Raw genomic sequence first — 12,022 nt, 5'->3', positions numbered from 1 at the left:
TTTTTTTTATGTTTTATTATCTTGATAATTAGTTATTACTTGGTCTAGATCCTATTTTTGTGGATCTCATCTAGATCCTATTTTTATGGATCTTGTGTTCGTGCTCTTATCATTTATGATGCTATATAAAGAGTCCTAGAGGCATGTAGAAGGCATCTCATTGTAAGGTTTCCTTTCATAAGTGAAGTTCCTATTTGTCCTATTCTTCTTGTTTCTTCTTGTGTGTTGTGTGCTTTGAATGTGCTGTCCTATTCGAGTCTAGGCCAACAGGCTACATATACAACGTTACGTTGATCCGCTTACGGGCTCGTTTGAGTACGAGTTCGTCCTCAATGCTTGCCTCAGCTCCAGTACCCTCCCTCCCATCTTGAACGCCCTCGAGGTGTACTACGTGATGAACCTCAGGATGAATGCCACTGACGCCAACGAAGGTATATATATATATAAATTATATATTGACATTTTCTCTCTTTGATTGAGATAAAGTATATCTAACGTTTGTGTCGATGTGTTCCAATGTCGTATTTTACTACTTGTATCACACGAGGAGTTAATCCATGCATCCCCAAATCTTAACCAGATAGATCATTATATTATATTATTTTTTAAATAAATCTTTCAAAAGATAAGTTTTAAAAAAAAGTTTCCATCTATAATAAGTGTGCCATTAAGCATGAACGGATGGTACACTTATTAAGGATGAAGAAAGGAGACCTATCCGCTTCCTCATTTTCAAACTGTAAATTAACTGAAACGGACGGTCACATGGAATCTTGTCCAATAGAAAAGAACGCGTGTTAGTCATCACCATTTTTGAGACCCTAAGTAAAAAAAAAATTAGATATTTCATATTTTTTAAAATGTTAATATTAATATTAAGGTGGAGTATTCCCCGTTTGGGGTAAAATTTATATTTTTCTTGATGTCTTATGTATTAATGGTTAGTAGTCATTCGTGATTTATCTTCTCTACGTTAGCACAAATCGACAGGGACGCTGGGACGAGTAAAACATCTTTTATCACATTAGTTTAGGGTAAAATTTATTTTGGTCATGAGATTTCAACTTAATTGTAAAATAATCCCTATGGTTGTTACTTTAATTTAATCTCTTACATCATTTTCCGACATTATTTCCCTCAAATTGGGGGTATTTATATAACTGTCTAATTAAATAAATAAATAAACAAAAAACCTTTTTGTTTTCAATAATTAAATTTATTTAACGAATATTTTAATAAAATCAATTTTTGTCCATCCATTCTTTTTCTACCTCTTCACCACCGTTGGAACCCCGAATCAATGATGCATACCATGCTAGATCAAAATTATAATCTCATTTCCATTATGACCCTATTAAAATTGAAAAGCTATTAATATATTGGCTGTTAAAGGTTGTTTTGTGATTTTACAAGAAAATTATTATAGAAAGTAAAAGATCCGTCAGCTTCTATATATATTGTTGCAAGACGGATACTGGATCCAGAAAGATAGGATTAGTATGAAACTCATTCTATACCTATAAAACATTTATATGGCATTTAGTATTTTCAGTGGGATCCCATCTAATTAGATATATAGAAAGCAGTACTCCAACTATATTAATAATCAGTCAAGGAAGTTCTAATTTGTATATGTTAGTATTTATCTTTGATATATCATTGGGAAATTATATTCTGTTGTACATTTGTATATATTTTTAAGTAAATGGTAAAAATAAAATTATTTTTTAAATTTAACATAATTTTATAAATAGGGACTATTTTACGTGTTTGAATGAAGTATAGTGAAAGAATGAATTGGTCATTTCATACTTCATGGTCGGAAATCTCCCCTAATTAAGGAACAGCTTGCGCGACTGAAACGTCAGCCGACAACCCGAATATCCTGGCGTGCATTGATGCGTGGAAAATTTTGTGTCGTATTTGACCAGAATTGACTCAATAGTTCTTCGGTCAAGATTTCGTGAGAGAAGGGGTTAGTATGCCGAGGCCAATCCCTTTCTCCCGATATAGATCCTCCCTGACTTCCATGTGCACCATCCATCACTACATCTCAGTTTGAATTTTCCTACAGACAATGCCAAAAGGCCCAAAATGATCCGATCGGAAGTTGAGGGATGAGTCAACTCCTACTAGATCATGCTCTGTTGACTTTTGATGAGTGAGGCACTGTTGGATTGGTCTCTTTAGCTGGTCTAATTCAACTAGATCGATTTTTATCGAATCTTTTTCTAGCGGGTTAACATTGAGTGGGTAGAGTGCTAACGAGTCAACTTTTCTAAAGGAGATTAACAAGATGTTGGAAGGGGGTCAAGGCGCACCTTAGTGTGACTCCTCCGCAACTCAAATCAGATTTAGAGATAAGAATGGAGAATTCAAGTGTCAAATATATTTTTCATACTTTTTCTTTACATAGATTGCTACCTTATATAGAGCAAAAAGAAGAAAGAATGTCGAATCAATAAAGAGCCTCTCTTTCTAGAACGGTTGCACCCCTTCTCCTATATTTGATGCTATCATTCAAAGCGGCTGCATAGCTTTTTGTGTTTGTAACCAGCATACCTCTTACGCCAATACTCATCACTATTGTCAAGATAATCGACAAACCTTTTGATTTAATGCCTTTTTTGTAATTGACATTGTTAGTGTTAGGGATGGCAATTTTCCCCGTGGATTTGGGGCCCCGCGGGGAAAACCCGAAATGGGGATGGGGATCCCCGATTTTTCAAGGATGGGGCGGGTTTGGGGCGGGTATGGGAATACTATCCCCATCCCTGAACCCGCCCCGAATATTATTATTATTAATATTAATAAATAATAATATGCTTTTTTAAAAAATATTAATAATAGTGTTAATATTAATATTAAAATTTTTGTAAATATTATTAATAATAATATTATTGATATTGATATTAATATTAATATTATCATTAATAATTATTATTAAATAATAATAATAATAATATAAATTAATTTAGAAATAGGGCGGGGATGGGGAATCCCCGAACCCGTGGGTTCGGGTTCGAGGAATCCCCGAACCCGAAAAAATGTAAACGGGGCGGGGATGGGAATGACAAACCCGACCCCGCCCCGCCCCGTTGCCATCTCTAGTTAGTGTGTGCACTTATGTGCCAATACACTTCTTATGTATTTATGGATAATTATTTAATAAAGAAAAGTATTTATCATTAATTATTTATTTTTCTGTACGTATATAATTAATGATAAAGTCCTATAAATTAATGGGTATATTAATATGAAAATAGTTCTTGATCGGATAGATATCTAGAGGGGACATGCATGTATATCTAGATCAACACTGAGTATGACTAGGTCGAGATAGACCGAGAGATGGATATCCAAGTTGTACTTGGGAGTGCCTTGAGTTTAGAGGTACATTGGACACGACCCGCTCAAGAAGAGACCACATATTAAGCATCATTGGTTATTCCTCTTATGAACGAGTGTAACTGATCTTTTGACTTGAGACCTTCATTTATTCTATGCGTGGAGTTATGTGCTTTGACGCCGTTAAAAGCAGTCTTTAATCGGATTGTGATTAATACGGTAGTTTGGTGTATGACAAAGCGTAGAGAGAATAGTGTTGAGTCAATATAGGATTCATCACTCTCTTGGATTAGGAGTTAACATCCTGGCCGCTTGATAGAGATATTAGTGACTCAAAATCCATGGCCATGGGAGGAATGATTTATCATTCAAGAGGAGTCTATTATATCTTGGAAATCAAGTAAAATAATTAATTTGGTAATGATGCATAATATACCGAATTAATTGGGATGTAAGTTTAGATGAAGAGATTGAATTACACAGTAATCGGTTCATGGTGGTTTATAGCTTATGACTGATATTAATTTTATCACGTTGGGTGGCTAAAAACTGTTGCTAGACGGTTACCTTAGCCTGTGTATGGATTTACACTGCCTTCATGTATAAAATTTAGAGGGTTGCACGCATAGCATGTAGACATGAATAAGAGTATCGGAAGCTAGTCGAGATCAAGATTAAATATGGATTTATTTGATATAAAGAAGAGAGAATTCGAATAGCCATAATCATGATGATTAATGGAGAATTTGAATAGTCATCATAATGATAATTAATAGAGAATTTGAAAAGTCATCATAATGAAGGTCATAAATGAAGAATTTATGGAGCATATAACTCTTCATTTTTCTTATTAATGAAAATCATAAATGATGAATTAATTGAAATCTTAACTTTTCGTATTCCTTGGAAGCTATAAATAGCCATCCTCGGAAAGATTTAGGAATAGGATTTCATTCTCTCGGTTTCTCCTTCGTCAACTTTTTCTTCCACAGTAAGAGATCGGTAGTGCTTCCAAGACTTTGTCGATCCAAGTGACTAACACCTAATGGATCGTATCAAGTTCGTGATCTAGTGCGCGTGAATACCGCTAGAGGAGTCACACTTGGAGCTCTTATCTGTCTATCTGTCTGTGATATTATTCACACCTATCGAGGACTCGAGGTATGTTTTATATTATTTTTATAAAATTATATGTACCACGAAAGATTCATGATTCATTATATGTCTTCCGCTACGCTCTGAAACCCAACAGACACGTCCCTTACTCTGCCATACTCAAACCTAACATTTCTAAGCTGTTTGATGAAGCCTTCCACTGACTTGACCTAATTAAACAGTGCTGAACTCGACAAAGTTACTTCGATAAAACTTGAGTTCCCCACAAGTACAACCAACCTAATCTAAGATTATCTTGACCTAATCTAACTCAGCCTGAATGTAGTCAAGACTCCAAGTAACTTGGATCTATGTGAACTGAGTCAAGAACTTACCACGCATAGTCTATATTGATCAAGGACATGTCATGTGGAATATATATATATATATATATATTTCTCTATGGTACACCAAGACTACAAACCACCTCGGTGCTAATTTCTACAAATCAAAGGTGTGGTGTTGGTTTATAGAAATCACTATCTGCTATGCCTAAAAGGAATTTAGATATCCCTATAATGACATGATATTTTTCATTTTTGGTTTAAGTCATCATGGTTTTATGAGCTCTACCCAAAAGACATCATACCAATAAAGATATTTTTCTCTTATAAATCTATGATCTTTCCCATGTATATTCCATGTAGAATTTTATTTGCAACCTTGCAACCTAGCAATCTCCTCTCAAACGAAGGATCACAGACTTCCCATGTCCAATCCTCGACCCATCAGGTTTTCCTGCCCCTCGATTCATCCGACCTACTAGGACTTTCTTGCCTAATTACAACTAGGACTTCCTGTCTGGTGTCTGATCCTCTTGATTTGGACACATGAGCCTCACTTTTTTTGTTCGAGGTTAATATTCTACTCACATAACTCAATTAGACCATAACTATTATGTATAGTTTGCGATTAGACATTCTAGTAGTCCGGACTCTGATATTAATTGTTGTGCTCAAAAGATATTTATATATCTCCATAATGATATAATATTATCTACTTTAAGACTAAGCACTTATGATTTTATTCTTGAACTATATCCAAAATAATTCCTTTTCTTACACTAAAAACCTCGGGTTTGAACTTGTCAACCTCCGTGTCATGGTTTATGCAGTCGAGCTGATCAGATAAAATGTTTTCAATCTGATCCGGTTTTAAAAACACTGGTTAAGTATTTCACAAGTATCAACTCAAGCAGGATTTAATTAGAGAGGGTGGATTTCAACTTTATCATCCACCAGTCTTCAGTTTTTTCATTCACTTCTGTTTGATTCACATCTCAACCAAGTATTTGGAATATTAACCAAAACTTTTGCATGCGCACATCGTGCATTCGTATAGTTTGGAGAGGCTTAATTGTCTTATAATTTAGATGTTTTATTTATCTTTGAATTATCTCTCTCCTAAAAGTTGATTGGTTGTTCTAGAATTCGTTTTTTTTTGTTTTTTTGGTTATGGATGAGCATTTGTGGCATCCAGGAATGGCCGGTGCAAGTGCAGCAAACTTTGAAGATTTGGAACATATTCTTTTCATGACTTTAATATTTTCTTATTTGTATTTTTCTATCTATTCTTTTTTTTTAATATATATTCTGCTCGACTATTCCACCGCCATTCCCTTTCAAGTAAAATTTTCTATATGTTTTTAATAGTTAATCACAAGAGAACCAAAACATTAAAAAAGCAAAAATTAATTAGTTTAGTCCTGATGATCATTTTGTCTGTTCATTTTTTCCAATTAGCTACATTCCAATTATCATACTTAGAAATATTTTTTTTTATTAATATTCTTTTACATTTAAAAAAAATATTAAAATGTTGAAATTTAAAAAGGATAAATTTAACGGATGGTCAAGAGTTTAATGACATAATTTTTTAAAATCATTAATAATTTTTTTATGAGTTTCTTTGATAAAATAATAGCCTTTTAAATGACTTAAGTACAAGGTGTTTTGAAAAGTATGATAAGATGTTTTATGAAAAATGTTATTTTTACAAAATTTGCATTATGAGGATATTTAAATAAAATAAATCTTGCAAATAAGTCTAAGAATAATAAATAAAAAAATAATACAGATATTTTACATGGTTTAAAATTTTTCATTTCTATTTTCAATTTATTGACTCGTGTCATGAGTCTTCTCTTGAAAATTATTCTATTTTCAAGACCCAGACGCGATCTATTTTTACAAAATTTTCATTTTTTATATTTTACAAATCTTCTATTTTTTATTTTTCAAAGTCCTCTTGATACTTTCAAATTTTTTACAAGTAAATTTTATCTGCGCATTGATGCTAGGAACGAGCGGGGTGCAGTTAACGAATTTAAAAGTTCAGGAATCATTTGTAACTATAAAAACAGTGGGGAGTGAAATGAAAAGTGTTCTAGATTCTATAAAAACCATGCTCTGCTGTGCCATGGCGATTGCATACAGAAGAAGAAGTAGAAGATGGATTCCAGATTTTGGTGGCAGATCCTCCTCATCTTCGCCATGGCCTCCACCAGAGCTCTCTCTCAGTCCACCGACGCCCGCGGCTTTCTCACCATCGACTGTGGCATGGAGCCCGGTTCGTCCTACGTCGACCCCTTCACCAACATCTCCTACGTCTCCGACGCCGGCTTCATCGACACTGGCGTCAACCACAACACCTTCGTCGCCTACGTGGGCGAATTCTGGACCCCTGGGCTCAACACTCTCCGTGCCTTCCCCAACGGCACCCGCAACTGCTACACCATTCGGTCGCCGGCGGTGGCGCGGGGGTCGAAGTACCTCCTTCGGGCGTGGTTCTTCTACGGAAACTACGACGGCCGGCTCGGCCAGCAGCTGTCCTTCGACCTCCACCTCGGCGTCAACTACTGGGCGGGGGTGGACGTGCTCAACGCAGAGTCATCCAACTGGAGGGAAACCATCACGATGGCCACCGCCGGGTATAGTTCAGTAGCTAGCTAGATAGTTATTGAATGAACAATGATCAAATGTGATCTCCTTTCTTTTAGGTACTTTTCGGTGTGCCTAGTGAACACCGGCAAGGGGACGCCGTTCATCTCCGAGATCGACTTGCGGCCGCTGAAGGACAGTCTCTATCCGGCGGCTAACGAGTGGCGGAGTTTGCTGTTGGGCAACCGGTGGAATTTGGGAGTGCAGTCTGGCAACGGGAGGTTATTATTATTGTTGTTATTATTATTATTGAAAATCAAATTACACATCTTAAATAATCACATAGAGTTAAGTTACTGAGAAATCTAATGATTAAAATTAATATCAAAATTAATGTTTTAACTAAATATTATAAAAAAAATATTAGCTAATTTCACTAAAAGCATAAACTATATGGTTGATTTTCACCCTCTCTAATATAATATAACTAGTATAGTTTTAAAAAATTATATATATACACACACTCAGCTAACTTTTAATCAAAAATTTTATTTAAACACTAAATAAACTTTAATATATTATTTATTTTAAAAATATTTTCATGTTAACATTATTAGAATTGCATATAAAATGTATTTATTAAAATACTTTTTTCAATTTTATTAAAATTGTTTAAATTTAATCAAAATTATTTCAATTTAATTAAAATCAATTAAAAATAAAGTATTATGACATTATGATCCTATAATATTTTTTTTAAAGGAATTTTAATTATATTAAAATTATTTTTAATTAAATTTATATAATTTTAATCAAGTTAATACATAGATATGACAGTATTTTATATAATTTTTCATTATATTATAATATTTACTTTCACACGTAGTAATTACAATATTTTTAGAATGAGAAAAATATTCTAATTTTTAATTTTAAAAAAATTAAAATAGTAATAAAATAAAAGATATTTTTGTAATTTGACACTGGATAGTTCAAAAGGAAAGTCGGCGAAACTGGTCCCAAAGAAATTTCCTACCGACGAATAAATCGAGAAAATGCATCTTTAACAACACGTCTAGGATAGAAATTAATGTGAAATTTCTATAAATATTTAGTTTTACAAATATATTAAGTATAAATTTATAATTATAAAATATCTTTTAGGTAGTTTCTTTAATATAATTATAAAATATCTTCTAGGTCTAGGTATCCGGACGACCCGATCGATCGGGTGTGGGATCTATTGAACTCCACGCCGAGGAAATGGAACGACGTCTCCACCAACTCCATCGTCCGAAACCTTCCCCAGGACTCCTTCGAAGTTCCCTCCGTCGTCATGCAGACCGCCGTCACCCCCATCAACTCCTCCAGCCTCGTCATCCCATGGAATCCCCTCCCCGGCTACGTCAACCAGTTCTTCCTCATCCTCCACGTATCCGAGATCTTAGACCTCTCCGGCACCAATCAATCGCGGCAGTTCAACATCTACGTGAATGGATTACTGTGGCTGCCGGAAATAGTGATCCCCCCTTACCTCTACTCGGGCTTCGTCTACAGCCTCGTGCCCCTCCCTTCTTTCCCCACCTATAACATCTCCCTCCAGGCTCTCGGCAACTCCACTCTCCCGCCCATCCTCAATGCCTTCGAGCTCTACATGACCATGAGCAACACCTCCGTGCCCTCGGATGCTGGAGATGGTATGTAGCCGCTTTCGTTCCTTCGCCTTTTTATTTATTTTTATTCCTCGCTGTTGCAGTGTAACAGGGAGGAATATCTTGCGCATCAATTGCTCGATAGAGTGTTCCTGAAAGCGCTGAGGCTGAGTGGGCACGGAAAAAGAAGTTCCCACCTTCATAACAGTGCACTCAACATGAGTGCGAAGAATGTAGCTTTAGATGGCCACCAAAAGTTCATATATTTATTTTAAGTTGTTTAATTTTTCCTAAATTTGATATGTTTGCCAGAAAAAAAGTTAATTAGATAATTAGTATTGGAAAAGCACAAAAAAAATCAGCAGAAAAAGAAAAAACATTAGTTCAAAGCCACAGATTGAAACAGGTGTTGGGATTGGAAGTTACGTATGATATTAAGCAGATTGATCTTTATTTCAATGGACTCTATTGATATGGTAGGAATTTTAGTGCTGATTATTTGCATAATATTTTCTTTCGGTTGTGCTTCTGCTATGATACTTAGTCTGGTCACATGCCGGTAGTGTTTGTTTTCTATTTTTTCTTCTGAGCAATGTCATTAGCTTACATTGTTGATTATTTTTCTCTCTTTTTTTTTTTTTTTACAGTTGATGCTATGACAGCGATCAAGGAGCGGTATCAGATCCAGAGGAATTGGATGGGAGATCCATGTTCCCCTAGTGCTTTTGTTTGGGATGGAATAAATTGTACTCATAACTTGTCAAATTCTCCAAGAGTCACTGCTTTGTGAGTTCTACAATCTCATCTATCTAAAATTATTGTTCATGAAGTACCAGGACCAACCGTTTGGAAATTCTATAATATTCTTATTAGTCACTATTGTTCTGCAGGAGCCTGTCATCAAGTGGGCTGACGGGGGAAATAACCAAATCTTTTGCTAGTCTTAGTGCACTTCAACACTTGTAAGGCTACTCATTGCTTATTATTTATTTTCCCTTTTCCTTTCAGTATTCATTGAATACGGCCACAGTCATTAGCAGTCTTGGATTGTTAGGGTCAATGTCAGGCCATGCAAGCATTTGTTGTGAAACCATGCAACACTTCACAGCCTTGTAAAAAGGAATGCCATGGGGTATTATCAGCTAACAATTGTTCTTTAATCACTTTTTTCAGGAACTTATCTTACAATAATTTAACAGGGCCAATACCGGATGATCTAGCAAACTTAAGTTCTCTCAAACTACTGTAAGCATAATTATTAATCCTTCTTTCACTAATGGAAAAGGTAGAAAATGGCTTAACATTTCATGATTGTTTGTAGTGATTTGACAGGCAACCAGTTAAATGGATCAGTTCCTTTAAACCTCCTTGAAATGTCACAAAATGGATCACTTACGTTAAGGTTTGTGTTACATTTAAGTTTAGGTCCTTTCATTTTTCTTTAATGATTCATAATATGAAAGGGCTATCTTGATCATTAAATAGATCTTGACATGGAGTTGAGAAATATTAGGAGTTTAGCTATTTAAACTTAATAATTTGGAATTAAAGTTTGTTCAATTTATTCTTGAACTCAGCTGCTTTTTTTTTTTTTCTTTTTCGTTTGGAGAATTTTTCATAATTTCATATATATCTTTAACCATGAAGCAAGTTATAATCTCATGCAGATTGGATGACAATCCACATCTTTGTTATAATGATTCATCGTGCAATGTGATATCAACACCCGTGATCCTGAAGGTTTTCATTTGTTTTTCAGCAACGGGCAACCTACATATAGATTCAAAAAATTGTTGATGGCGTACAAATTTACTTGAATATCTATCCTAGTTTTAATGCAGCAAAGATTTTTTTCTTTTAGTTTTATGGAAATGTAGCTAAATTGGAGTGATTTAATAATCTTTAGATACATTTCCATAAAATTGGTAAATTATTTGATTAAAAAGTGTTTCCAATAGTGAGATAAGATATTTTATGAAATGTTACTTTTACAAAATGGGTCCGGTGGTGATCAAGATGGTTGGAAGCGGTACAGAGAAGAAAGCTTCAAAAAGGCTAATCGATGTTACGTCAAAAAGGTATTGCATTGAGCTTACTTGTGGAAAAGGCAAAGACAAGGATAACTCCTATTCAGCGCCGAACTTCTCCCGAGGGATATTGTCTAGGATCCCGTAAGGATTTAGGTAGGTAGAATTGAATTAAAAAAAAAAAATTAAGCGGCAATCTAAATTTGACCTAAATTTGAATTCAACTCGAAATTTTTAAATATGAATCTGACCAATTTGATCAACTCAAATCCGATTTGAATAATTTAAAAATTAAGATGATTTTTAAACTATTTTTTCTATAATGTTTCAATTTTATTTCAATATTTTATTATTATCATATTAATATTGATATTATTATAGATAAAAATATCTTAATTTTTAAAATAAAATTTATTTTAACTAAAAAAAACATCTACTATGTAACTAAACCCTAAATTCGGATCAAATCGTGTTAACCCGAATCTGACCCGATCTAAAAGTTTTCAACCTAAATCCCTCCAACTTAAATTTGACTCAAATCTAAAAATTCTCAACTCGAATCTAATTTTTTCGGGTTGACTCGGGTTGGGTCAAAGGGTATGATATGGGGAATGGGGTGACCCAGGGATAGTACGGAGACGATAGTCAAGATGATATGACAATCAAAAGTCAAGAGTAGGTGACGGATCAAGGCCAAGAACTACGTGTCCAAGCAAGTCACTCCCATACGTATGACATTCTATGATGCCTGATGATTGAGGAGGTTACGAAAGACAGTAAAAAAGGGAGGTCCTCTTAGTTGGCCAGGTACTTACGTGCTCACACACATGCATCTACTACAGTTCTATTTTTTTTAATATAATTTTCTACTCGGCCTCTTTCTGACTTGAGCGTTAGAGGGTTTACGTTAGGGACATCTTCCCTAGTTCTCGCTCTAACGCTCCCAGGTGTTTGGTCTATG

General features: G+C 34.7%; 1 protein-coding gene across 1 annotated transcript; it reads left to right on the top strand.

Annotated features, from left to right (window-relative positions):
* The first annotated feature begins 6,953 nt into the window (after positions 1 to 6,953).
* Positions 6,954 to 11,014, top strand: LOC122047786 (putative leucine-rich repeat receptor-like serine/threonine-protein kinase At2g19230). The gene is made up of 8 exons (XM_042609262.1): positions 6,954 to 7,432; positions 7,502 to 7,663; positions 8,583 to 9,079; positions 9,682 to 9,820; positions 9,925 to 9,996; positions 10,208 to 10,279; positions 10,356 to 10,436; positions 10,702 to 11,014. The coding sequence occupies exons 1-8, from the start codon at positions 6,954 to 6,956 to the stop codon at positions 10,829 to 10,831; spliced, it is 1,632 nt and encodes a 543-aa protein (XP_042465196.1). The 3' UTR covers positions 10,832 to 11,014.
* Positions 11,015 to 12,022: the final 1,008 nt, after the last annotated feature.

The sequence above is a fragment of the Zingiber officinale genome, chromosome 2B (assembly GCF_018446385.1).
Source record: "Zingiber officinale cultivar Zhangliang chromosome 2B, Zo_v1.1, whole genome shotgun sequence".
Lineage (NCBI taxonomy): Eukaryota > Viridiplantae > Streptophyta > Magnoliopsida > Zingiberales > Zingiberaceae > Zingiber > Zingiber officinale.
This window is presented reverse-complemented; position numbering and strand designations above follow the sequence as displayed.

What these genes read in the sequence shown, in the direction of transcription:
- LOC122047786 (XM_042609262.1), top strand. Translation starts at nt 6,954, where the DNA reads ATGGATTCCAGATTTTGGTGGCAGATCCTCCTCATCTTCGCCATGGCC. An exon ending in CTTAGTGCACTTCAACACTT is followed by an intron (nt 9,997 to 10,207) that starts GTAAGGCTACTC and finishes CACTTTTTTCAG; the next exon opens with GAACTTATCTTACAATAATT. An exon ending in AATGGATCACTTACGTTAAG is followed by an intron (nt 10,437 to 10,701) that starts GTTTGTGTTACA and finishes AATCTCATGCAG; the next exon opens with ATTGGATGACAATCCACATC.